Source organism: Vespula pensylvanica, chromosome 14, assembly GCF_014466175.1.
Source record: "Vespula pensylvanica isolate Volc-1 chromosome 14, ASM1446617v1, whole genome shotgun sequence".
Lineage (NCBI taxonomy): Eukaryota > Metazoa > Arthropoda > Insecta > Hymenoptera > Vespidae > Vespula > Vespula pensylvanica.
In genome coordinates, this window is record NC_057698.1 from 286,546 (window position 1) to 313,959 (window position 27,414).

The 27,414-nt window shown below is 32.0% G+C and overlaps 4 protein-coding genes across 13 annotated transcripts; 2 read left to right on the forward strand and 2 right to left on the reverse strand.

The window, feature by feature from the left end:
- The first annotated feature begins 104 nt into the window (after positions 1-104).
- LOC122634191 (protein singed) lies at positions 105-12,097 on the forward strand. 9 transcript variants are annotated; one of them, XM_043822887.1, is made up of 10 exons: positions 1,011-1,145; positions 1,216-1,359; positions 1,716-3,257; positions 5,225-7,505; positions 7,748-7,991; positions 8,067-8,200; positions 8,276-8,574; positions 8,650-8,810; positions 8,902-9,369; positions 9,539-12,097. In XM_043822887.1, the coding sequence occupies exons 4-10, from the start codon at positions 7,443-7,445 to the stop codon at positions 9,742-9,744; spliced, it is 1,575 nt and encodes a 524-aa protein (XP_043678822.1). In that variant the 5' UTR covers positions 1,011-1,145; positions 1,216-1,359; positions 1,716-3,257; positions 5,225-7,442; the 3' UTR covers positions 9,745-12,097. The 9 variants fall into 9 exon arrangements, 8 of the variants coding, with proteins under 8 accessions (XP_043678822.1, XP_043678825.1, XP_043678824.1 ...); XM_043822890.1 differs by lacking the exon at positions 1,011-1,145 and having other exon boundaries at positions 1,219-1,359; positions 1,716-2,708; positions 3,017-3,257; XM_043822889.1 differs by lacking the exon at positions 1,011-1,145 and having other exon boundaries at positions 1,219-1,359; positions 1,716-2,232; positions 2,353-3,257.
- Positions 11,045-14,678, reverse strand: LOC122634190 (ribonuclease Z, mitochondrial). Its single transcript, XM_043822886.1, has 6 exons — positions 14,313-14,678; positions 13,484-14,222; positions 13,056-13,396; positions 12,567-12,965; positions 12,093-12,442; positions 11,045-12,009 (listed from the first exon to the last, which is right to left on the reverse strand). Exons 1-6 carry the CDS (start codon positions 14,451-14,453, stop codon positions 11,619-11,621), a joined length of 2,361 nt encoding a protein of 786 aa, XP_043678821.1. The 5' UTR covers positions 14,454-14,678; the 3' UTR covers positions 11,045-11,618.
- Positions 14,679-14,694: 16 nt separating this feature from the next.
- LOC122634189 lies at positions 14,695-18,016 on the reverse strand. Of its 2 annotated transcripts, XM_043822884.1 has the most exons (7): positions 17,737-18,016; positions 17,245-17,584; positions 16,281-17,153; positions 15,603-16,171; positions 15,109-15,507; positions 14,923-15,038; positions 14,695-14,768 (listed from the first exon to the last, which is right to left on the reverse strand). In XM_043822884.1, the coding sequence occupies exons 1-7, from the start codon at positions 17,775-17,777 to the stop codon at positions 14,710-14,712; spliced, it is 2,397 nt and encodes a 798-aa protein (XP_043678819.1). In that variant the 5' UTR covers positions 17,778-18,016; the 3' UTR covers positions 14,695-14,709. The 2 variants fall into 2 exon arrangements, with proteins under 2 accessions (XP_043678819.1, XP_043678820.1); XM_043822885.1 differs by lacking the exon at positions 14,695-14,768 and having other exon boundaries at positions 14,808-15,038.
- A 189-nt stretch (positions 18,017-18,205) lies between these two features.
- Positions 18,206-27,407, forward strand: LOC122634097 (general transcription factor 3C polypeptide 1). The gene is made up of 12 exons (XM_043822687.1): positions 18,206-18,931; positions 19,055-19,248; positions 19,318-19,947; positions 20,064-20,232; positions 20,321-21,261; positions 21,349-21,717; positions 21,840-22,080; positions 22,154-25,491; positions 25,571-26,088; positions 26,200-26,392; positions 26,612-26,699; positions 26,787-27,407. Exons 1-12 carry the CDS (start codon positions 18,847-18,849, stop codon positions 26,903-26,905), a joined length of 6,885 nt encoding a protein of 2,294 aa, XP_043678622.1. The 5' UTR covers positions 18,206-18,846; the 3' UTR covers positions 26,906-27,407.
- Positions 27,408-27,414: the final 7 nt, after the last annotated feature.

The window sequence follows — 27,414 nt, forward strand, 5'->3', positions numbered from 1 at the left end:
GAATGTACGTTCGTTGCAAATATAGAATACAATTTAAAATGTTCCGTTTCTCACAGAATCGCATCGTTGATGCGAGTGAGATTTACTGAAGCATCCTTCACAATTTTCAAAAGAGTGTGCAATTCTAAAAAAAATAATGAGCACATAAAACAAAAGAAACGATCTGTTGGCTAATTGCTTTGATAAGATAACAATGAATTGATATGAACATTAACTCAAACAAAGTCTATATAAAAATTTATGAGACGCAAAATAATTTAAATTTCGTGGTACTCGAAAACGATCGGTGAAAAATCGATTTTCGTCTGGACGTCCCACAATCGATTACAATCTATCGTTCGATATTTTTCAATCATGGAGGAAGTCACGATATCACAAGTTTCGTTTTTCGATCTTTGTTTGAAAATCATATATCTTGATAATCCTAATTCAAGACGTGCCTTCACAGAAGTCTAATTAATTAGTACCATATGTTTTGGTAAGAATATCTCTTTTTTATTCCGTTGTAGCAATTGATCATACATGACTAACGATATTAAAAAATTGTAAAATTTTCGATTCTCTCTTACAAAAAAAAAAAAAAAAAAAAACAAAACAAATGGAGGAAAGTGTAAAATCGAAAGAACAATTTCCTAAAAAGATTCAAGTGTGCCTTCAAAATTTAGCGCTTCGCAAATTGAAAAGATGTACTTACGTAGGAAACGATAGCATAAATTCTAATGTAACGGTCAATACGCAAGATCGAATCAATTCGAATTCAAAACTGTCGAGCCTCGAAAGTAATTTCAATGAATTTAGGACGAGTAAGGAAAGAGTAGATCTTTTGCAGGATTTTAGACCTCAAGATTTGCAAATTAATATTCGAAGTCAATATATGGAACCTCGAGAAACGATCAAGAAATACGTTGATAAAAAAGAGAACGGTCACGTGACCGAAACTAGAGTTCTAACGAATACGAAGATACTTTCTCGAAACCGTCGATTTTCTTTGCCGATTTTACGAGTTGAATCTGCGGAAGCCACGTCTGTTGCAAAAATAAGTCATCAAAAAGACAGTGATGTCACGATTAATGGAATTAATCGAACAATATCAAAGAAGGAAAGATCGAAGGAGGATTTCTCTTTAGATGATAATAATCGAGAAGGTAATATTTTCACAATCATAAATTTCTTAGAATTGAGAGAAAGGCAAATTCAAAATTTTTCCTGAGGAAGTTAAGAGGAAGGAAAATGGGGAAACCGGAGACACGACGAAATTAATATCGCAAGATATCTCGAGGATCGAGGAAACGTCAAGGAGTAGTAATCCGATTATCGCCGAGGAACAATTGACGGATTCGCGCGATAATTTGAAAAGAGGTTAGACTACTTGACGAAGTCTGTAACCCTTAACTTTCTAACTTTGATTCACCAAATTTAAGTCACAAAGTTTTGTTGTCTTTACATGTCTTTTATTTGTTTAGCTCTTGCCTCAAACGATACAATAAAGTCATAACGAGATATCGTACTAAGTGTTATCACTTTTATGGCTATTGCTAAATGAATTAAGTTTATGATCGTATTTTCTTTTTTTTATCTTCTTTATTAATCATTTCTTATGCATTCGATTGAAGAAAAAAATCAAAGTATCTTTCAATAGGATCGACGTTAGAAGTTATGTAATCCTATGTGTCATGTAACGTTTAATTATTAATAATTATGCTCGTTTGAAATAGGCTCGGACGTGAAACATTTAATGGAAGATAAAAGAACGATCGATGAATCGATTGAGCATACTTCTAAGCGAACAAACGAAGAACACTCTTTCGAAGGCTCTACGGTTGATTGGAAATTTTCCGAAGCGTGCCTTTCCTCTGAGAAAAAAGATTGTGATATAATAACCACGCGGTTCATCGTTCAAATTGGACATAATGCGAAGAACAAAGAAATTCCCGCATATGGAAAGAGACATTTCCATCTAAACCAGTATACACATATATATACCATATACACATGGAAGAAAAATGGTTAGAACGAAATGAAATTCTCGTTTCAATTCATTGTACTTATTTCTCAGAAAATGCTTGGCTAAACACGAGCATGCGAGTTCATATCTGGCAACGTCTATCAACGAGAACGTAAAAGACAACTCGTTTTATCAATTCATCCGTCATCGTTGCGGCGAAAATATGGTTAATGGTTTATCTTGTTCTCGATACAATAAACTTTACAAACGGTGGGATATTCAGAAAAGTACAATACAATTTGTTTACACGTTTAATCTGTAATATGCAATTCTTAAAGAAAATTCATAAAAAAAGAAAAAAAAATGAATCATATATAACGATATAATACATTGGATTTATTTTTCAGATATACTGGATAATTCGCGATACGAGCACCGCTGTTACATTTGCGGAGCTCATAGAAATTCGAGCATTTCCTGTGGATACAAATGTAAAATGATTCCGAGTTCTCAAAGAGTAACCTTTCGTCTTCCTAATAAAGAGGAGACAATGTAGACGACACGAAATTCATCGTGTCTGACTAGCTTTAGGAATCTTCTTCGATATACGTGATTCGTTCTATCATTTCAACGAATCTACCGTTGTTCGTGATTAATGTAAATTGATAAAAATAAAGAACTCACAGGCAAGGGAAGCAAACGGAAACAATCAGGAATCGTGTCGAATAATCGTGCGATCTGCTGTGCAGTCAGAAAGAAAAAGGTAACTGTAAATTGTTTCAACTAAATCACGGACAAAATAAATTCGTGCAAATTTCGAAAACGCACTGTTTCCTACGAGACGAACAGACGGTGCTCATTAGACACGCTCGAAAACTTTTACGCTTCCCGAGCAAAATCAAATTAAACTATTAAGTTATTTAGTCTAATTAGCGATCATTTCTTAATTGGACACGACATAGCATCTACATTCTTTACGTTCGTTCATATTTATAACTACTATTATTTAGTAAGACTCTATCACCGAAAGGTGGATACTCGTTTATTATAAAAATATCACTTTGATTTTAGATCGACATTATCCGCGAACCGCAAATAACCATGGAAATGATAGAAGAACGTTTAATAATGATTTCTCCCGGAGGGAAGAAAGTCATCGGCGGTCGTCGACGCGTATCAAATTTCCTGGTTCATCGTTCATCGATCACGCGCGAGCTTGCAACAACATTATCGTTGCGTAATTTAAATCTTTCCGTAGAAAGAAAAAAGCAAGGGACTCGATCGAAAGGGACTACGGGTCCACTAATAACGGGTAGGTGTAACGAGACAGCGTTCGTATCGATCCGTACTGGAGCTTTCGGTGGAGGGAGCACACCGTCAGGAGGAGAGAGCTCCGTGAAAATTGCGCGTGATCGTAGATCCAACGCAGCTTCATAGTTCACCAGCTTCAAAGAGAACGAGAGAGAGAGAGAGAGAGAGAGAGAGAGAGAGAGAGAGAGAGAGAGAGAGAGAGAGAGAGAGAGAGAGAGAGCACAGTCGAATGCATTCTCGACTGTACGTACGCGCACCTCCTCCGCGCGCGCACCCTCGGCACTCTCAAGGCAAAACGAACGAACCCCTCGTCTCGAACCAAGCGAAGCCTCCCCCACCCTACGCGCTCACGGCGATAGCCGAGTATCCTGTCGTACGGGACCGACGCTCGTCGGCCGGTCGTCGGCCCTCAGTAGCGCGACGAGCGTCGAGTCGCGTGTGTCGTTGTCGTTGTGTTCTTTCTCTTTCTCACGAGTACCTTTTACTCTCGTCGAGTACGAAACATATCTACCAAGTCGGCTTTCTTTCTGTCTGTCTATCTCTTTTTCTCTCCTTTTCTATTCTCTCCTCCTCTCACTATTTCACGCGCGTACATCTTCTCTTAAAATCTCGAGTACATAGATCTCCTCGAAAGAGCGTACCACGAAAGAGAGAGAGAGAGAGAAAGAGAGAGAGAGAGAGAGAGAGAGAGAGAGAGAGAGAGAGAGAGAGAGAGAGAGAGAGAGTGGTGAGTAGCAAAGAACAAAGTGATATCTCTAGAGAGCGAAGAACTCTTTGACGTTACGAACGTCGTCCTTTTACGAACTACAAATTTAAAGAACGCACGACCATCTTTGCTTGCTTATGGTAGACGCTGGAAGTACAGGAGGGTGGAAGGTTCTTCTCCTCTTCTTCCTTCTCTCTTTATTTCAAAGACGATTATAGACGAACGGTTAGGTAGTAGGAGAGACGACGCATCGAGAGTTCGTCGAACGTTTCGAGGTCAGGGTCGGTCTTTCGAAGAAGAGACAGACACGCGGTCGTGCACGCACGAAGATCGAAGGTCTTGGCACTTGGCGTTTAACCAAGACATCCATTGCACTCTATATTTAGCTGATATAGCCATAGCGAGCTTTGCAGGAGGGATGACGCGAAGGGTGTTTTATATTTCGAGGACGATCGGGGGTCGTGACTTCGGTGCAGCCGCTCTCAGTGACTCATTTCTCGCCTCCTCGAATCTTGGGGCCTGGGTGGGGCCGGCCGGCCGACCGACCGGCCGGCCGGTCGAAACGTTCTTCCAACTACCGGCGGAAGTTCCTGCCTTCCTGCCTTCCTCCTGCTTGCCTCTCGTCTCTGGCTCTCTTTTTTTTTTCTCTACCTTCGTACGATGTCTTATTCTTCTCACACATTGTCTATCACTAAGATCTTAAGAATCTTTGCGTTGTTATACATCAATATTTGTCGCTATAATCTTCAAGTATATTTATCGACGATATAAGCGCGTTTAGTGTTTATTATTTAGAATGAACGTATGTTGAATCTTATTTGTGTAATATTATTACTATTTAATTAGGCGTAATCTTGATTGGAAAAGTGTTTAGATTCGAAAACAAAAACAATAAGTAGCGTGTAGTTTGTTGTTACTCGATAAATCTTAATGGAGGACAAAGAAAAAGCGAAAGGGGATAATCATAATGCAAAGTGCACGTTACTTGTCGCAGTAACCATAATAATTATGTTGACGAAGCATATTATGGTCTTTTCTGAGAGCGGCTCGTGCGGTTTTTTATCGCCATCGCGCATTATATATTCGACCGTATCGTCGTGATTGCAGGAAAATCAAAGTTGTGTGCGAACCGAGAGGGAGAGAGAGAGAGAGCAATCGTTCGAAGAAAAAACAAAACCGCTATCGCTAACAATATTTACAAAATATTGCAAAGTTATCATTAATATGGACTTTTTATAAACTTGACACTGTTTGCTTTTTAGATTTTCGAGTACATACTTCCTAAATCAACAATTCAACATTGACGCGAACGGGCGATTGGCGTCTTCCTTCACATCCCAATGAACGTGTGTTGCCGTCTTTCTCATTTCCGCTTTCCAACGGAATATAATTTCTCGCTTAAAACGAGAGAACCGGCTTTTGACGTTACAACTAATAACTTATAGTTTTAAGAAACGTTCCATAATTAATGATACACTACGCGTTGTCATAGCTCCTAAGAATATATCTGTCGCTTTATTAAAAATTCTCCCTTAACGAAAGGAATCTAAATTTTATCTCGTAAAAAAGCGAATACTGTTGTAAAAGACCTTGTCATCCGGTTTTCATATATCGTTATAGTCGGACGGAATCATATTAATAACTAAGGTTTAAATTGAACCGAATCGAATGAACGGTCAGCGAATTGTCAATGTACGAGTGTCTCGATCAGTTGAATCTTCGATTCTGTTAGTTTAATTAAGAGAACGGGGCTGTGCGCAAGCATGAATACTCATACGTTCAAAGATTAACAGTAAATGGTAAATCGGAGAAACTACCGTTCGATGATTCCTCTTTGCGCATCATTGCTCCAAACATACTTATGTGCGTACGTATTCACGTATAAACTCGTCTGTCGAAGGAGGAAATGTTATTTAACGCGGCCATAATGTAAGATGCGTACGTTAACCTACTCTTGATCAACGGTAACGCGTAGAACGGCACGTTGAAATCGGTTAATGACCGTAATAGACGTTGAGGCTCAGGGAACCGTAATAATCATAATGACATTACAATTCGAGTCGAATCGAATTAATTTAAACGGCACTATGTGCTTTTTTTTCTTTCACTCTTTAGATTCGTTAAAAAGTTCATAACGATTTTCGATCTAACGTCTTAATACGAACGATTAAATACGAATATATTGAAACTATTGATGAACGAATTGAAATATAGTCCTGTCGAATGGCTGGGATCAATACCTGCTGGCTGTACGCCCTGCTATATACAAGGAAGGGATAGGGCGGGGATCCTTCCTTGTTTCCTTTTGCGCTAGAACGTTGAGCATTATTCGAGTTTCGTCCTATTGTTTTCCTTCTTCTTTTCTTTCTATTTTTCCCGGTCTTTTCTTTCTTTCTCTCTCTCTGTTTTTTCTTTTTTTTTTTTTTTTTTTTTCTATTGCTCCTCGTCAATTGCGAATTCTTATGCGACCAAGCGTGTTGAAAGATCGTTGGGACTCCACGTAACGCAACACACAAGCGTGTAATCTGATTGTCAGGATATTTGAATTTGACGTATTATTTTTATTCTGTTTATTTTTTTTTTTTTTTTGTTCTTTTATATGACAAATATGCCAAATTGGTATACGTTATTTTCTCTCTTGCGGTATACACTCCGTGTACTTTATTTTTCAAGAATTTACTGCCGGAAAGACTGGTTCTGGTATATAGGGTTTACCTACGTAGTCATAACAGACGAGAAACTAGAGTACACAGGTGGTCGCACAGGATACTTCATTCTGCGTCCAGTTCACTCACCTCGCTTTAAAGTCCCGTTTTCGCTAAAACTTCTTTTAGAAACTTTATATGCCTTGCTAATCCTCGCATAATGGATAAGAATTCGGATAATTAAGGAATCGTTGGGTCGATTATATCATTCTTGAATGAATTATATAAATATGAAACTAACTAAATACGAGAAATATATAATTTACGAGAAATTTATACATATGCGATGTATTCTCGATACGGTCAATTTATAACTCATTTCATGAATTTTTCATCTTTTTAATATCACGCAATTTCAAACGGGATATGCGAAAGCAAGATTTGTTCAAATGACCTTGAAAAAGAAAGCATCTCATTGCGACGTATAATACATCGATAAAGTTTCGCTACCGGTTTAGATCGTCTATTTGTTTTTATTGTTTCATGTTCGATAAGTAAAATTATATGCATTGATTTAAAAAAATTAATTTCTTGGAGAGTGGAGAATTAATTAAACAAAATTTCTACAAAGTGTTTTTATGAAATTAAATATATGTATCAATCGTACGATTTAAAATAATATTATGTTTAATATTAATAATAGAATTTTTATTTTTAAGATTTATCTCGGATTGAAGACTACTCCAGTTTGGAGACATACCAATTTCGTAAAAGGGAGAATTTTAGAGGAGAACAAACAAACGAGTAATTTTAACTTTTGCTAATCTTGAAAACAATGCAGAGCAACGGTTCAGAGAATATGGGACCTGAAAATGGTGTTGAAAAATCTGGATGGACGGTAGGCATTATACCTTATCTTCTTATACTCCACTTATTTATAATCAAGGATTCTCTCTTTATCTCTCTCTCTCTCTCTCTATATATATATATATATATATATATATATATATATATATATCCCTTCCCAATTTTTGGTTTATATTTATACTAGATACTTTTTGTTTGATAGATCTTTGATAAATATTTACTTGATAGACCAGGATATCTTTGATCGATTAATATATTTTTCTATTTTATCAGGTTGGATTGATTAACGGAAAATACAAGTACCTCACGGCTGAAACTTTTGGTTTCAAAATCAATGCCAATGGATCAAGCTTAAAAAAGAAACAATTGTGGACTCTGGAAGGAAGCGATCAACAAGTATTTCTTCGTTCTCATCTGGATCGGTATTTAGCCGTGGATCAGTTTGGAAATGTGACTTGCGAAACAGAAGATGTTAATGATCCTGGCTGTGCTTTCCAAATACAGCTGGCCTCTGATGGTACATTAATTTCTTCTAAGATAAGGTATACTATATACTTTTTACCAAGATCCTTTAAATATTTATTAATCGTAGGAAGCGGACGTTGGGCTCTAAAGAATATCCAGAGAGGTTATTTTCTAGGCTCTAGTCAAGATGAGTTAAAATGTACAGCTAAAGCTCCTGGTGAGGCAGAATACTGGCTTGTACACCTTGCTGCCAGACCACAGGTATAGGTTGTCATTTATTATTTTTTGGAAAGTAAAAATATTTTTCTTCATTTTTCCCTTCATATTTTACTTTAGGTAAATCTTAGATCTGCTGGAAGAAAACGTTTTGCTCACTTAAGTGCAGCACAAGATGAAATTCATGTTGATGCCCCAGTACCATGGGGTGAAGATACTTTATTTACTTTGGAATTTCGTCCTGCAGCTATGGCAGATCATGATGATGATCATGGAGATCACGTCAAATCAGAAGGTGGACATTATGCTCTTCATACTTGCAATAATAAGTATCTTGCACGCGATGGTAAATTATTAGATAGTTGCACCAGAGATTGTCTCTTTGCAGCAGAATTTCATGCAGGACTACTTGCTCTCAGGTTTGTATAATACATTTAAAAATATTTCTCCATGTGGATGTAGTAATATTTGAATACTAATATTAATAACTACAGAGATATCAATGGTGCATACTTAGCACCAATTGGAAGCAAAGCTGTATTAAAGTCTAGATCTACAACTGTAACACGCGATGAACTCTTTTCTTTGGAAGAGTCTCTTCCACAGGCTTCCTTTGTTGCTGCTCTGAATCAGCGATATGTTTCTGTAAAGCAAGGTATTACGACATTTGTTTTAATTGTTCAAAAGCAACAACACTTAGATATATTTGCTATATATCTAATATTATCTATCTCCGAATATTTCAGGAGTGGATGTTACTGCAAATCAAGATGAAATTTCTGGTCATGAAACATTCCAACTAGAATTTGATCGCGTTACAAAACGATGGTACGTACGTACCATGCAAGATCGTTATTGGAGTTTGGAAGCTGGTGGTGGTATTCAAGCTGCTGATCACAAAAAGTCTTCAAATGCTCTTTTTGATCTTGTTTGGCAAGAGGATGGCACAGTAGCACTGCGTGCTAACAATGGCAAATTCGTAGCTACCAAACGCTCTGGCCATCTTTATGCAAATGCTGAACTTACAAATGGAAGTGATTCAGATGCTTCTAAATATTATTTCTATTTGATAAATAGACCAGTTTTAGTACTTCGATGTGAGCAAGGCTTTGTGGGCCCTAAAAGTACAACTAGCCCCAAGCTTGAGTGCAATAAAGCCAGTTATGAGACAATTCGCGTGGAACGATGTGAACGTGATATTGTTAGATTTAAAGGTAATGCTATTTTGATTTTGTCTTTATTGCATTGAAAATAATTATAATTCATTCTTGAATTAGTTCATTTGTATTCCAATATTTTGTTTCCTAATATTTGACGATTTATTATAATATAAAATGTTTCTTCTTTTTATATATATATGTGTGTGTGTGTGTGTGTGTATAGGGCAAAATGGAAAATATTGGCATGCAGATAGTGAGGGAGTAACTGTGGATTCTGATGTACCATCCGATGGCTTTTACTTGGAAATGCGCGAACCATCTCGTCTTTGCATTAAATCTACTGATGGTCGATATCTTACCGCAGGTAAAAACGGTGTTTTACGTTTAGGAGAAACAGATTATGATTCTGCCACAAAATGGGAATTTTAATGTGGCTGGTTTTGGAGAAACATAATCCATCAGGTGTGATTATATCTCATCGTATTTTTTACATGGGAACGTAAGAACAAAAACTTTGTTCCTACTATGTACTTAACCAAGAACAGTTTTGTAAACCTCACCGTAAAACGAATTTACGACATATCGATGGTGAATTATCTTCATGGAACTACAAAAAAAAAAGATATCGTAAATTTGCATAAATCAAAGACTGACAGCTATACTAACTGTGAATTATTATGAGCCAATCATTATTATGAGCTTTTTTATACGCAATGCTTCATTTTATATAAACTATACAATCAATTTATCGCGTAATAAGCTTCACTAAAGTAAATCATTTCAATTGCGTCAACGCACATTGACAATACATATTTGATATTTGATAAAGTCGTGTATTAAAAGTGAGGATGTTCTTTGTGGGTCATTTATAAGATATCTTTAATACAGCTTTCCATTTTTAATAGCATATATGCATAGATTATCCATAATTTAAATTAAGGGAAGTATAACAGTATGAACATTCATACATTGGTCATAGACCAATCTTTGTTCTACTACTGTTCTCTACCAAAAGCATATATATAAGAATACTAAATTATATCCCTTTCTTAATAAGCCAAAATAACAATTTCAAACTGAAAATATTAAATATTTGTTTATAACATTAAAATGTGATGCATTTTATATAACACACTTTACATTCATAATACTTATTATTTTTTTTAAATTGTCAATTCTCACAAAAAATACCCCAATCATTTATTTTTTTTTTATTTTTTTTTACTTGCATATATTTGAACTCGAATTAAGGATTAATCTATTTAGTATCAAGTAAGTTCAAAATTAATATTAAAATTGACCATAAGTAATTCAATATTTATATAAAAATTTATGGCGTTTCATCTTATAATATAAAAATTATTCCTCTAAAAATTATAAATCTATAATTTTATCTAAGAATTTACTTGTGCACAAACTTGTGTAGCTTTCATAAAAAAGTCACTACTTTTTGAATTCCTTATTAAAGCTAACAAGTATAATATCTGTATCTTATAGCAATACATTGAAATTAAATTGGATGAATACATTTGAGTAAAACATGAGTGTAAAATGTAATATGTAGGACTTACTTATCGTCATTGGTCATCAATTTAAACTTATTAAGAACGAATATTATATAAGCATGTATTTTTAATTGTCTATGCATTGCGCAATATAAAAATTGTGTCTATTTTTGCTATTCATTGTGTAGAATTTTTACAAATGTGCAGATTTATTTCTTTTTAACTTTTTTTTTATTTTTTTTTATTTTTTTAATACTGTACGCAACTATCGATACATTAAACTAAAATCTCATAAACAATTAATAATTTTATTAAGAATTATTAACAAGAATGTAATAAACAATTTTATATTGACTGAAAATATTTGTTCTATGACAGAAAGCCCTGTTATTACTTTTCCCTTGTTTTGTTGTAAAACTTATTATATAGGAGAACTATTTAATATATACAATAAATGAATATATTATATACAAATTGTCTGTCTGGTAAGCGTCAATTTGGAGAATAGGTTTGGGGGTATGCGGAGAAGGAATGATACATATTTAAGGATTACAGCATGAAAAATATAAACTTCATTTCACATCAACAAAGCTTGTTTTTACTTATAAGGAAATATGTTTTTGACAGGTTAATATATCGATATTGTATATAAATTGAAACTATTCAAGCAACTATATACCAAAAGGGTTAATAATAATAATGGCAATGTGGTATTCAATGAAGCATTTAGAAAAATATTTCATCGTATAAGATAATATTTTATTTTATCCTTTTTTAGATTTTAATCCTTGTAATTTTTTACACTTTAGTTTGTAATCTTTTTAGTATACGTTCTTCCGCTAGTACCATATAATTATGAAATATAGTCTTTAGGCAGGGATGTAAAAGAGAAAGAAATTTAAGTTGTGACAAATTAAAGTGCATGTAATCATAAGCTATACCGACTTTGCTTAGATCAAGATGGGTATTTTCAGGAATGATTGGTAATTTCGTATTTCTTTGACTAAAATGTGTTAATAAAGTAAAACGTGAATTCATTTTCTCGCCAATTTGGATGGCTTCGGACATGGTCGAATGTTTTTTAAATATTGCTTCTCTTGATAATTCATCCTGCATAGTTGCTTCATGAATAAGTAAATCACAATTCATACCTAGTTGTATTATGCTATTACAAGGCATAGTATCGCCACTAGAACGTATAACGAACAAATGTTATAAACATATTATTAATATTAAAACTAAGTATGCTTCTTCGTATTAAAATGTTCTTACCTATAGACAATTTTTTTATTATTATTAAAGACCAAACCAATTCCATAAGAGTCATGGCAATGCCTTACTAAGACAGTATCAATTGCCTTAATATTCAATTTTATACACAGATCTCTTTTAAGGTTCATTACTTTTGTCCTACTAGGTCTAAAGGCCAATAGATCATAATTTGATATTGATATAACAGAATCCTTAATGGGTTTATGAAATTCATAACAATAATTTATCCATGACTCAAGAATGTCCGGTATTAGTACAAAAACAGGATCTTTTGTGATTTTTGCTTTTGCTAATATTATCCCCATCAAACCTAAATGATGATCCGCATGCATATGAGAAATATAAATTGCCTAAAAAAGTTTTCAAATTCAATCTCATATGAATAAATTAGATATGAGATGTTAGAAAAATAGTCTCATTTTGACTATCAATAAAAACTAAGAAAGATAAAGTAAATAAATATACTTAATGTACCTTTATTGTACTCAGGATATGATTTAATTCAGTCTGACCATAAACACGTCCCATCTGACACAATGTTCCTTCGCTACAATCTAATAATATACTAGTACCTTCATTTATTCTCACAAGAATAGAACTTGTATTTCTAATTTTACTAGGTATACTAGATCCAGTACCTAACATAACAAATTTAGGATATTCGTCCGTATTAAGTGCTATTTTTGTTTCTTCATCAATGTTAGAGTGAAGTTCTGCCAGGATTTTAGGAAAATCATTTATTTTATGTAGTTCATCCATGTAACTTTTTTGATTAATTGAGATTGTACTCTCCGTACCGAACTTCTTATTAGGTCTCAACTCAATAGTTTGTAATGTTTTGCCATAATATATTTGTGGACTATTTTCGTCTTTCTATGAACAGATAAATACTTAATTGCTGTTGTTTGTACAAGTGATCATTTATTAAATCGTTATTAAATCTTCTTAAATTCTATTACTTACTGTATTTACATTCTGACATTCTACATTTAATTTATTTTGAAAACAATTCGACTGCAAAGAAGGAAATATTTTAGGATGTAATACATTCAACATATATTGTTGTTTGAATACTGCCTCACTACCCAAGCAAGTGTTGTTTTCATTTATTATTAGATGATAAGTATTTGAATCGAACTTATTCATCCATTTTTTATATTTTACATTATCAATTATTTCCTGTGGTGTAAAATGTATTATACAATATGGGTTATCATCCTTATTGGAAACTCCTTTTTGATGCATTGCAAAAGCAGTTTGATCTACAAATGAATCTAAATATTTTTCACTTGGACAGTCAACAACTGTAACCAAAATTTAAATTATATTAAATATACGATATTGTAAATATAAAGAAAATAATGTAAATAAAAATGAAAAGTTATGATTACCTAAAAATATCGAACCCTTTTCACTTGGAAGACATACTTCCTCATGTTTTACAATAGTCCCATCATCTAAAGTGACATTTGTACCATTTTTAAGTAGTCCTAATATAGGACCAGGTTTTATGCCTTTATCAAGGCATTTCTCTAAACATAAAGTACCTTGCCTGTCGTTTAATTTACAAATATAGGACAGCACAGGTAAAGTATCTTTTTCTGACGATTTCATTCTTTTCTCAATTCTAGTTTCATTCTTTTTTCTTTTTTTATTGATATGACAAGTATCATTATCTATTTCATTATCCGTTATCTTTTCAGATACATGTATATGTTTATTATCCATAATCGGATATATTGGAATACACGAAACGGTCATCACGTTATCATTATATTTTGTAATTTTATCCAATTCATCCACAGAAACTTTCATTTTTTTTAGAATGTTAGATTCCTTCAACATATTAAACATTTGTTTAGTTTCTCCAGGAGAAGTAATTTTTAAATCGTTATTCGATAAAGTTTTTGACTCTTCATTCACATTCGTTATTGATAATACTACTCCTGGCAATCCACCCAAATTTTTCCATGTTGCAGACGTAATAAATACACGTCGTACTTTGCTCAATTTAATTCTGTATTCACTTGATAATCTTTGTACTCCTTCACCGCAATTGAACAAATATCTGTTATGATCTGTGATTAAAATTAAACAAGTGCTTCCTGCCACAGATCCAGAGCCTAAAACCTACAAAGATTGTACAATAATCTTCGTTAAAATGAAATAAAATAAAACAATAACTAGAGTTATGAACAAAATGAACAATAATCAATGGACCTGTAGGCGCACTTCTGCTGGAATGGGCGACATGGTGAGATCAGATATATTAAAGGGTTTCTTTTTACGTGTTTCCGTATAATGAAAACGTGAAAGATATTTGCCTATAACATTTTTCGTTATCTTCTTTATAAATATCATTGATTTATTTATTATTTATAACAAACACTATGTAATATTAATACAAAATCACATCACTCGATCTAGTATAACCTAAGATCTCAATTCAACAGTGCTTCTTTTACGTTTCCATGAAACCTCACGCAGTCTTAAGGCAGATTCTCACATACATATCGGTTTCCAAGTTATATCCATAAACATAAAAAATTCTCTCTACTGTATCATTTCGCGTTTTCCTGTTTTAAGTCATTTCTAAGGTAGATCGATAAGGTAGGAATTAACAATCCGCTATATCATTTTTTGTACGTGATGTCATCTTACGAGAGAAAGGTATAACTACTAACAATAAATCTTACAATCAATCTTTCGAAGAAATTATGCAAAAATGATCTTTTTTTTATTTATTGAAATCTACTATATATTGTTAACATTATATAAGTATAGCGTATCTTAATTAGATATTACGATAAGAATGGGATTGAAATAATACCTGGTTGAATATATGAAATCGACATTGATACAATGGCGAACATTATCGCCGTACCTTTAGCATCTTGTTGCAAACGATTTAATTCTACTGGCTCGAAAAATGGACATTCTTTCTGTCTAAAATAAATAATAATATGTCTGTTATATATAGTAATGCGTCTGTAATGAATTTCGAAATAAATAATACCTTATGACAACCAGACGATAAAGTGGTTCGCCTGGATTGCCTTTTCTATAATGTTGAGTATTCGAGTAAACATTATACGATATTTTCAATTCGCTTCTCTTTCTTCTAACTATTTTTTCTGGTGCATTTTTTATTATCCTAAGCTTGTTATAAGTTTCTGTAAGACTCGATACATTATACGGACCAATAAGAGGAGGAATATGATTCTTAACTATTTCTATTTCTGTGATTTCAGAGTTCTCGTTATTAACACAATCTTCGTCATCTATAGTAATTGTTTTTTCATCGTGCCATTTCTTCTTTAACTCTTTCCACGAAGTGACATTTGGTAAAACTTTGAATGATGATTGATACTCATTCTTTTCACTTCTAACATTTGCCACAGATGCATTGACCGATCTAGGAAAAAATGATAAATCGATGGATTGAAAATTATATTGTAAGATATGTTGAAAATAATGTTTCTAATTAGATATATTTTAATTAAAAAGTACCTGTTTTGTTGTACAGTATTCCTAAAAGTTCTGAAATGTCTTAAATTTCCAAACATGAAGGCATGAGAATTATTGCGATGTAGGTTCTCTCGAATAATTGTACCTCTATTGTGCCAGTATGCTTGACGGTAAAATGGTAATCTATTATTGGATAACTGGAAAAATTCAAATCTTGAATATTGTGTTAACTGTGTAAAATACAATGCACGTAAAACAACATCACAGATGTTTATATGCATGCTTTGATTATGTAGAGGAATAAAGTAGTTCCTTTGTATAATTTTGTTACTAGCCTGTGAACTGGTACTAGAGCTATGTGGTATTTCTTGTAAATTTTGTTTAGAATGTTTCGAGCGCATTTTACTGTCAATTTCTGATAAACTTCTTAATCTTTTTGTTTCATACCGATAAATATCTTTATGAAGCTTTATTGTATGAGGTATATAGTTACGTGAAATCTGTTGTATAATAACTGATTGAGAAGCAATATTTGGTAGTAACTCAAGCATCTCTATTCTTGTTAGAGTAGGAACAACTATCTGAATTTCATCATCAGAAAGTTCAATCACCTATTCAAAATAAAATTTACATGATTTTTATTAAGAACATGCTTAGTTATTTGAAAATAATTCATATGATCTCTCTGCTTTTAGCAAAATTTTTCTATAGATATCATACCTCTAATTTCGATTTCTTATTTTTTAAATCATTACTACAAGATAGTAATTCTTTCCTCTTAAGAGAGTTATTCTGATCAATATTTGCTGATACAGATTTATTATTAACTGCCAATATATCAGTTCTCTTTGGGAGTAATTTTACATTACGCTGTATACGTGAATCCAGCCATTTTGGTACAGGAGTGCTAGTCTTCGTTGAACAAGTAGTAAGTTCTTTCATGACTTTTACTCCTCCAGTTAAGGTCTCCTCGAAAATAATTTCAACATTTGAATTGCGATTGGTTTTACTGTTACCACCTTTGTTTACTTTGTTTATTGTTTCTTCATGCATTGAATCTAATTTGGATTGATCATTCTTTAAACTTGCAGAATTAGAAATTATATTATCATTTTTTAATTTTGCATTATAATATTCGGATATAAGAGATGTAGAATTACTTGTACATTCTATTGCACTTTTAATGTTCTCGATAATGTTTTGTACATCTTCTTCAATTGTATTACTTAAAATCTTTTTGGATTTATCAATCTGTACATTACTATTTATTTTCAATACATTTAATTCTCCTTTAGTATTATCAAGTACTTTAAGTTGATTGCTCGTGTCATGATCCATTCTTTGTTCGGAGTCTCTCATACGCAAACCTTTCTTGGGTTCCACAATAACTTTTTTTTTTAAAGAAACAAATTCGTCAGATATTATATTTTTTATCGAATCCTTGTAATAAAACCGTTGTATATGGTAACCGTAGCGAGTTAATTGACTATAAACTCTGTATTCTTCTAAAGTACATTCTGTATCATCTATTAAAATTTCATACGCTTGCTGAATAGATAACGCTACACCATTCCATGTAAGCTCCAAACAGTTCTGAAATACAAACAATTCAAATTATTTTTTTATTTCTATTTATTTTTCATATAGAAACGATTAATTGATTTATATCAATCAATTACTATACCATCTCTAGAAGAAGTAACGCCTCCTCAGGAAACAAAAGTAACGTTTTATTTATTTCAATACCAAAATTACCCCAGTCCTGACCAGATTTTTTAATAACTTGTGCCTTTCTTCTTTCAGGTAACCATTCTGCAACTGCTAATTGAGAAATGCGTTCTACCCTTTCGATACTCAATAAATCTCTACAATTCTTGATACCCTTTTCAATTTGAATATTTTCTAACCAAGAATTATTAGGTTCAAATTGTTTTTGCCCAAATTTGGGTAAAACTTTTCTGGATTCTTCCCATTCTTTCCAAGTTTGATATTTAATACCTTTATTTTGAATAAGTTGTTCTGCCCTAAATAAAATATGTTAAAACATACACGTTAGTCGATCTTAAAAATATTAGACAAAGAAAAGTATTCCAAAATGTAATAAATATAAGATTGCTAAGGTTAAGATAACATAAGGTTTCTTTTTAAATAATTTGATTTTACGCTAGGAACGTACGTCAACACATTTCCGGATAATATTTTCTCTTTTTTATCCATTTTAATATCATTTCCTTTTTTCTATTCAATTTAATATTTAGTATCCGACATGGATCATCAATTATACATACAATAACACGTAATAATGTTCAAAGTGACATTACGAATGTATTCAAAAGTAAGACAACTTCTTGAATTATTTTCCTATTTGATACAACAAGTAAGATAATTAATTAGAAAAATTATACATATAAAAATACATTTCATCACATTTGTTTCTAAAATTTAAACTTTAATTATTAAATTCGATTACAAGAAGATAGCGCTCTTTAAATTTTTATAGATATAAAACATAGATTATGTGATCATATGAGTAGACACTTTAGTTGTGGATTAAATCACGATCTGACGGTGAAATACATGAACTAATCGGAACGTTGAAATAACGTATTAACCGATGAAAAAGTAAATTTGACTACATGGACAGTAAATTCCCAAAATGAGGAATTAATGGGCGTAGATGTACATACATAATAATCTATTTGACATATAAGATATAATATATTTGATTTGACGCTTTTTTAATAGAAAAAAAAAGAAAAACAAGAAGATATAATCTTGTCATTGAGATTCGCCATAATTTCGTGTGAATGAGTACAGCCTTAAAACTAAATATGCACGTGCCTATTGCACTTGTAAACAAATGGCTTGCAGAACGTAGAAATGATACTGATTTTTAAAAGTATTTAACGAAATTTATATTAAATGGAAATATGAAATAGGATGAATATATTTATATTCAAAAGATAGTGCAATGTGTTTATTTGTCAATTCTTTTTTTAATTGTCATATCGTTAATTAAGTGAAATAATCAATTATATTCATAGGACCGTCGAAACGCGACAGTTATTCTATTTTTTATTTTTCGTTTTATATTGATCGCAAGTTTACAAACTTCAAAAATGAATTTCTTTGACTTTTAATCGAATCATTGCAATTTCAATTGCAATATATATTTTGAATGAAAATTACGTGGACTAATATTAAGGATAATAACAATCTTAATTGTGTGTAGACTTTAAAAAATACATATTTTTATTCATTCAATCAAATCTCTGGCATAATCAATATGGTATCATTTCCACCCATTAATTTAATAGATTCTGTGATAGATGAAGTGGCATTGGAAGGTTTGGATGGTATTACTTTAGAAGGTAAATCAATATTTCTTCGATGTTGTTCTTACATATTTTTTATTTATATATACACAAACCACGCATGCATGGGTCACACACACATATATACGTACAAAAAATAATAATTATTCCTTGTTTCAGCTTTATGGTTACGTTTGGCATATAGATTTAATGATTCTTTACCATTTTCACAAGCATTTATGATCCAAATATGGTCTATATGTGTAAAAGTTAAAGAATTTACATTTTACAAATTAGAAGTGCCAAGAAAACCGCTTGTTATATTTGATCGTTACGAGTTTGTAGATCCAGATCTTGGTATTATACTTGAGCCAGTAAGTAGATATAAATACAATCTTTATTAATTTTATTTAGTTTTATATTTAAGTTCATTGTTTTTTAAGGATGACGTTCCAGAAGATATTTATCCTCATTGCCCTATATACGATCAAGCTGCTGGAATTAAAGGTTCTTGCTCGACGTATTATACTCGTAAAGTTATTATTACAGATATCCGAAATTATACTTTAGAGCAGGCGATAACAGAATATGGTCAAAGATTGGTTATTGTTGCATCTCAAAATGCAAGAGAGTATGCATTAATGGGTGATAACATATGTCCTACATTGGAATTAAGTATCATGCATTATTGTTTTCTTGAAAGAGTTGGAAGATCGCGCTATCATGGAGAAGTAACACAGGGAAAACTTAGTCTTAGCTTGCTGAAAGAAGATCCTAGAACCTTGTTTTATCATAGGAAGTTTTTACTTCGTCACAAATTGATCACAAAACAGATGCATCATCAAAAAAGTTCAGGTCACAGTTGTAGTGGTAGCTTACTACATCTACCACGATTCTTTGTAGAAAGAAAACCAAAAATCATTTTCTTGGCTGAACAGGTAATTGAGATACTTAAGATGAAAGACAATTATATTGCTGAATATGAAGAAATAAAGAAAAAATTGCAAATTGAAAATTCTATACAAAAATTAGTTAAAACATCTTTCTTCCAAAAAGTAGTCAAAACAGATCTGGTAAGTGAAACTTATTATAACTCAAATATTTTATTATTAATGTATATTCATTTTTGTATAATAATCTTTTTAAAAATGAATGTTTTTTTTAATTAAGCTTTATTACTAATTAATAGAAGGTACCATACAGAACTCTGTATCCAAATGCAGAACCTAAGGAATGGCAACGGAAGAATGATCCGTCGAAGGAAAAAATGATAAGGGTAATACAACTGATAACTCCTGACATTGATATTGCTGAACTATGGAATAAAGATGAAATACACGAAGATGAAGAACAATTCGGTACAAATGAGATTTTAGAAGTGTTTTAAAAAATATTATAAATCTCTTTTCATCCATATTTGGAATAATTACTATTATCTTATTTCAGAATTAGATATTTCTGATCACAAATACAATGTTCCTTATCTCAAGCAAGCTAATAATGTGATAGAAGAGAGCAATAGCGATGGTGTTTCTCAAGGAAATTTAACTAAAAATATGGGTTTAACGAAATTACAATGTAGAACTATATTACGTAATTTAGTGAAAGTAAATATTGTAGCAACATACATGAATGATGCAGGTAGACAAAGAGTAACGAAATATGTATCTAAAAAGTTTGAGAAAAGTAGCATGATGAGTAAGCAGTTTCAAAAAGAAATATATAAAATTAAAGAACTTACAAAGCAGATCTCAAATAAGAACGATAAAGCTATACCAAAAGAAGAGGATTTACAGAAAAAAGAAAATAATGAATTTTATATGCATCAAGTTAAAACTATAGAAAAAGTAAATTATCCCACAATTATTGATAACAATACAATTGGACATTCTCATCGTGAAGAGCAGAAACGTTGTATTAACATTGATGAATTAAAAAAAGTATTTCATATTGTCAGTAAAATATTTTGGAAATATCGTATTACAAAATCTCAAACCAGATACAAATGTACGTCCTTAAATATGTCGGAAAAAATGGCGAACTTAAAATTTTTAAAGGAGCGAAGACATAAAGGAAAGGCAATACAAGATGAAAGGAAAACAGAAGAGACAAAAGATAATTTTGAACATTCCACAGCTATATCCAAAATTTCGAATAATCTTAAAGCTGTATCAATATATAAGAGTATACAAACAAACTTGGTCGCGCAAAATCCGGTGCGAACTGGTAAACCAGTTAATGAAATATTTGGTTTCATGGAGGACGTTGAGAATAGTGAGAAAAAAGGTATATCTAACATTACTTACAGATTACTAAGGCGAGCAAATATGATTATTGAGTCTGTCAAGGAGCACCAAGTTATCGATGATATGACTAAGTTAATGAAGGTAAATCACAACAATAAAACACGTTAAACGTCATATCAAATCAATGATACGATGATCATAAGTTAAAATTCACATTAATTATTTCAGATGATAAATGGTGAAGAAGATAAGGAAGGTTATGATGTGAAAATAGACAAAAAATCTTTGATCAGGTTATTGCAGAAATTAGCCAAAGATAATTTGGTAAAAAATATAAAGTTAACCCTTAGCGCTAATGGTAGAGAAAAACACTTGACTTTTATATGCGATCCCAATATTGACACAGATCACACGGTAATAAAGTCGGCTGTAGAGCAAGCAAAAGTTAAATTTTGTTTGTTGGGATCACAAAAAAATAAAGCAAATCCCAAAAATAATATAGATAAGACACGTTTACATAATTTGGACAATACAAATAAAAATGATAAAAGGCCTAAAAAGCTATCGGCTATACCAACTACTTCCAAATATGATCCGGTATGTAGTAAAAAAGTTTTCAAAGTTAATGTATTTTTATGTAATAATAAATGGAATGCAGTAATTCTTTCTTCAAAATTATAATTATGGAGGCACATAAATGCTTTATTTTTTACTCTTAGAAAGCAGCCCGAAGACTTGGATATAGTCCTAAATTTGTCCGTATGCAAGCACTTCATGTTCTTTTATATTATTTAGTTTATGAACATCCTGGAGAGGAAACGCTTTCTAAAAATGAACAAATACAACTGTTGCGGGCTAATGATTTTAGTATCACCGACAGCTTGGCTCAAGAAATGAGTAAGATTTATACCACAGAAGTAGGATGGAAGATGTTTATGCCACCTTTACCAAAGCATAATGGTAAGAATAGCGCAAAATATGCAGTACCCTTAAGCAAGATTTACGAATATATCACGATTCTTTGTTATATCAGGTTGGCCAAAAGGTTGGACTTTAATGTGTGACGTTCTGTTACGCATTCCTCTGTCAATTTTTTTAAAAGTCCATAGTGTCCCATTTATCATATCAGGCTTGGAATATTATACGAATCATCCTATCAGAAAACACTATTTAGTAAAGGATCTTCCAATTAATATTCGTAATACTTTACTACATGCACGAAAGTATATATTTGATATTCACGAAACCATGACTAGATTATGTTATATTGGACTGATACAGTTTGGACCGCAGAAATTAAAAGAAAAGGATCAGGTATTTCTTTATGTAAATCGTCGAAGTGAATTAATGGATACAACTTCGTCCGCACCTGGATATCACAAAATTGAGGAAAAAACGTACCCCGTAACAAAATATAATTTCAATGAAATGTATATAGTTGAAAAATATTGGTACGATATGTGGAATATATGTGTTAACACTCCTCTAGGGGGTAGGCTCGCAGTTCAGGGTAAAGATATATTATTAGAGGATTTGAGTAAAAAGAGCGACATGATACAAACGATAGTAGCTCGTTCTGCCGAAGAAGCTATACAATTAGATAGTGGTAAAGTACCTGGAGATCACAAAGGTGCAGCTGGTATCGATTCCGCATTTTTCGCACACTTGAAACGTAATTGGAATTGGAATAATAATTACATGGCGCGACATCAACCAACAAAAAATCTAGGAAATAAAAATATGACATATAAGAGAGATGCTTATTTATCGACGATAAAAGCAGCGCCTGTCAAATTCACCGAATTTTCTGGATTAAAGAAAGTATCAGGACCTACTATTATAAGTGCTACTGATTTGAAAAAGAAAGCGCAATCAAACAAAATTGCTGAAATTTCAAATAAATCCATAAAGCACGAGACATATACAACATTTCGTAGGTCAAAACAGAAATCATTTATCAGACGAGTTTTACCTAAGAAGGGAAAAAAATCACGTGTGAAATATGATGAAATTGATTATCGTGCGCTTCAACTAATGCATAAATTGCGTGTCGATTGGCAACCACACGAAGATAATATATTACTTGTATGTAAAGTCGCCATGATGTATCTGTGTCCAAATCCTCGAAAACAAGTAGTAACATTTAATATGGTCAGGGATGTTTTACGCTCTTATTCTCTTAGTTCATATAATAAAACATCCCGGGCTTGTCAAAGAAGACTTTTATATATGCTTAGACAGCCACAAACAGTTAATAGCGTAACTCTAGGAGTAGAAGAGATAAGGCAAAATTTCTTCATTAATAAACGATTTGGTGGTATCACGGAGAAGATTAAAGAAGAATGTCCGAATCCTTGCGCGTATGAAAAACGCATAGCTGAAATATTTAAAAATCTCGTTGATTACGTAGCTAAAAAGTATTACGATATTTCAGAAATGGGGCCAAACGAACCTATCATTGTACCGAAAACGGTACAAGAGTTTAATATATTTTATAAGGTGGTATACCCTACTAAATCGTTTAATCCGGGCTTTGTTAAGGATATTCGATGTATTAACGATATACATTCTGCTACAATTAATTCTGTTATTCATAGTTCAATGTGTTCTGGAAAAGATAAAAGATCTTGGGCGTACCAATTATTTAAAGTGTATCAACAGTATCCAGAGGTTCTTTTGCGAAACGCTATGGCCAAAATTAGGGCCGATCAAATGGTTACAATAAAAAAGAATGATATGTGTCTAACGAAGAAGTATGCCAATTATATGCCAATGAGTAGTTCACAGTATCAGTTTAGTACCAATTATATTTACAAGTTTCAAAATAAATGGCCGTATGATTTATATAAGGAATCGTATGATGCTTTCTTCAAACTTATTCAATGGTATTCTAAGTCAAAGAAAAGTAACACTTTGGAGAATGTTGCTTCTTCCAATGGTATTGAAATTATTCCGGTTACTGGTGGGGTTGTTGCCATGATACATGATTTTATGGCACAGGATAAGCTCGATTTCGATATTGCAATACCGGATCAAGTAATTACATTAGATCAGAGATTGACAGAAAAGGATGAAACTTATTTCAGAATTGCACAAAGATATAAAGATATTTTAGATGGTTTAGATTATTTCAAAGACAATTCAAATAAAAAGAAGAATTTTATAGAAAACATCAATAAAATTTCAATATTTGAAAAAGACACAATTGTTGAACATCGCGCTAACGAGTCATCCAGTCCTGAAGAAGTTATAAATAATGATGTCGACGACGGGCACAATTCTTGTCCTGAAGGAAAAAGAAAAGTTGCTAAGTATGGTTACTCTGGATTAAAACTTAGTGGAATAGATAAACTTACGAATTCATGTTTTGAAAACTTACACACTGAGGATCCAAGTATGAAAGATCTAAATGAAGAAAATAATGCAACAAATTTTGAAAATATAACTAAAGCCACGTCAAACAATACAGACGGAGAAAAGTTAGATAACAATTTGGAGAATTTTGATAATTTAACAGACTCCTCGTCCGATATGTTTATGGATAAAGAAAAATCACAAAGGAAATGTTTGAAGAAAAAATTATATACTGATAATCGTGAAATAGATTCGATGGAACCAACTTCAAAGAAAGCTAAAATCTATGATGATAACCAATATAGCATATTGGATTCATCCAGCGACCAGACGCAAAGTAATATTCAAACACATTTAAATAAGTGCCTAGTTAATTTCGACGAAAGGAATTTTAAAAGTGCAACTTTATTAAATTCAGAGCCTTCGAATGAGAATTCAGTTGAAAGCTCTAAGTCTACAGAAAATGAAAGTATAAGTCCAGAAAATGCGAGTCAAAATAATATCGAATATAAAAAAACATACGATAATGCATTTACTCGTGTAAGTAATATAATACGTAGTACATCCGAGGATAAAAATTATGGAAATGCAAATGCCAAAGTCGATGACACAAATGACGTTCAGAAACGATATACAAGATTAGCTCTTTTAAAGATAAGAGAGGAGCTGAATGAACTCTCAGTAACTGATAGTCACCACGCCCACGAATATTTCGTCGTCAATATGTTTAAAATTTTTTATTACTTAGAATCATCAAAGGCGCAATATCGTGAGGATTATGAAGACTTTAAAAGCCATTCCGTACCGCTTGATATATTACCTTTAAAATTAAAAACTGTCTCGGAAATCATAAACGAATTAAATAAATTTGCAATTTTTCCGAAAAGCAATACTTCATATACCGATTTCAAGAAAAATATGCAAGGAAAAGTATTACATAACTGGACGAAAATTGATGCTATATATATATTTGTGAGAGAAAAGAAAGAAATAGGAGCTAGTTCGGAAGAACTGATGGTAAGAATATTTATTAATATAATAATAAAAGTTCATATGACGCGATGATATGATAATTTATAACTCGAAATGATTTCAGCAAAAATTTCGAAAGGACTTTGGAAATGAGCTGTATGATATAGTTTCTCTTTTAATTGAAAATTATTTGTTTTTACGTTCTGGTGTAACTACGCCTCGATACATACATCACCATTATGCAAATCCTTGGTTGATACATTCTTATAAGATTTTTCGTTTGGAAAGAGAGTCACTTTTACCAATACCTAAAGGTAGTATATACTTAACGGAAAGTGAAACTGTTGGTGAAATTAATAGTGATGATAATAAAGATAATGATATTGATCATAATAAAAATTCATTGGAATCATCAATATGTGAAGATGTAACAATGATTAATAACTTTGAAAAGGAAGAAAAAGAAGAAAAGACGTCTTTAATTGATAATGGTACTGCAGATCAAAATGCTACAATTATAGGTCTCTCTGGTGAGAGTGAAAAGGAACAAAATGCATGTGCTGCAAAAAGATTACAGAGAAAGAGAATATCTTTGCTTCCACAAAAGGATGTATATACATCTGCCAAAAGATTAGATTTTACGTAAGAGTAAACGAGATATTATTAATTATAGAGTAAAGATATATTTAGATTTAATTGTACATATTAAAAAATCATGTGTGTGTGTGTTAAATGTACTTTTAATGATTTCAGTACTGCTGAGGAAATAAGGGTAGTCATGAAACCCTGGATTCGCGTAGATGGCGTTTTAAATCGTAGAGTGCTGGATCGCATGTTGGGAGCAGTTTTAACATATTGTTTAACACATCCTGGTGTTATATTAGCCAAAGTACAAAATAGATTTAGTCCAGCTTTACAACCGTTCCATACTCGCGAATTGGTTGAGGTTTGAATATTCATTTTAATGATATAAAATAAGCAGTTGTAGATAATATAATATGTTATTAAATTAAGTATTTGTCAAATGCTTAATTTAATAAATAAATTCATTTTTGTGTGTCGTCGCTTAAACGACATTCAATACCATAATATTGTAATATCGAATTGAATGATAATTATAAAATCGTAACATTAATTAAATGAACATTTAATTTTATTGTTGTAGATACTGGTTAAGTTAGGCTGTTTAGAGAAGAAGTTATTGAAAAAACAACACGTGACTTTGTTTTCAAAGCCTGCACCTGTTAAACCAAGTAAGTATCATCCATTAACATTAAGACCATTGAAATTATGTACCCTTCAACGTTTTAACACAATACATTCATTCTTGTTACAACTAGAAACAGACGAAGAGTGGGCGAACGAAGAAGAAATATTTATAGAGCCTTTGATGGGAGCGATAATAAAATTTAGTATATTTTTAAGTACTAAGATGTACAATTCGGATTTTATTCCATAACGATAATATAAATGTTACCAAGCTAATAAGAATCTGAGCTAAAGGAGTTAGTTATTGCGAGTGTTGCGTTTCGTTTCATATACGAAACAGCCTTACTAGTCAACAAACGTGGAAGCGTTAGTGTGCCTGATGAAAAATATTCTTTCATCGAGACATTTCAAATGTCTCCGTGCCGTATTTGAATATTATATTTTCATACTATTAATATCCAGAAGTGCATGTAACAATAATCTAATATCGCTACGCACTCAGGTATCGTATAGGTATCTTCGTATATTGACAAAAAAAGGTACGTTTATCAAAGTCTTGCTGATCAAGCTTAGCTCATTTTGTTAGTTTTTTTTTTTTTTTCTTTTCTTTTTATGAAAATATCTGTGATCATAATTTATTAGGTGTCTTTTACGTTTAGATGTCTTTTACATGTAACTATGGCGTACATGTGAGTTCATTATAATATTAATTTTTTATAAATTCTATTGTAAATAAATTGGTATTTACACAATCTCGTC

Excerpts from the sequence above, each read along its gene's own strand:
- LOC122634191 (XM_043822887.1), top strand. The coding sequence starts at position 7,443 with ATGCAGAGCAACGGTTCAGAGAATATGGGACCTGAAAATGGTGTTGAA. Across the intron at positions 7,992-8,066 it reads AATACAGCTGGCCTCTGATG|GAAGCGGACGTTGGGCTCTA; the intron begins GTACATTAATTT and ends TATTAATCGTAG. Across the intron at positions 9,370-9,538 it reads TGATATTGTTAGATTTAAAG|GGCAAAATGGAAAATATTGG; the intron begins GTAATGCTATTT and ends GTGTGTGTATAG.
- LOC122634190 (XM_043822886.1), bottom strand. The coding sequence starts at position 14,453 with ATGATATTTATAAAGAAGATAACGAAAAATGTTATAGGCAAATATCTT. Across the intron at positions 14,223-14,312 it reads CAGCAGAAGTGCGCCTACAG|GTTTTAGGCTCTGGATCTGT; the intron begins GTCCATTGATTA and ends CAATCTTTGTAG. Across the intron at positions 12,966-13,055 it reads AATGTCAGAATGTAAATACA|AAAGACGAAAATAGTCCACA; the intron begins GTAAGTAATAGA and ends ATCTGTTCATAG.
- LOC122634189 (XM_043822884.1), bottom strand. The coding sequence starts at position 17,777 with ATGGATAAAAAAGAGAAAATATTATCCGGAAATGTGTTGAC. Across the intron at positions 17,585-17,736 it reads TTATCCGGAAATGTGTTGAC|GGCAGAACAACTTATTCAAA; the intron begins GTACGTTCCTAG and ends TATTTTATTTAG. Across the intron at positions 15,508-15,602 it reads AATACTGTACAACAAAACAG|ATCGGTCAATGCATCTGTGG; the intron begins GTACTTTTTAAT and ends ATTTTTTCCTAG.
- LOC122634097 (XM_043822687.1), top strand. The coding sequence starts at position 18,847 with ATGGTATCATTTCCACCCATTAATTTAATAGATTCTGTGATAGATGAA. Across the intron at positions 21,718-21,839 it reads CTACTTCCAAATATGATCCG|AAAGCAGCCCGAAGACTTGG; the intron begins GTATGTAGTAAA and ends TTTTACTCTTAG. Across the intron at positions 26,089-26,199 it reads GCCAAAAGATTAGATTTTAC|TACTGCTGAGGAAATAAGGG; the intron begins GTAAGAGTAAAC and ends TAATGATTTCAG.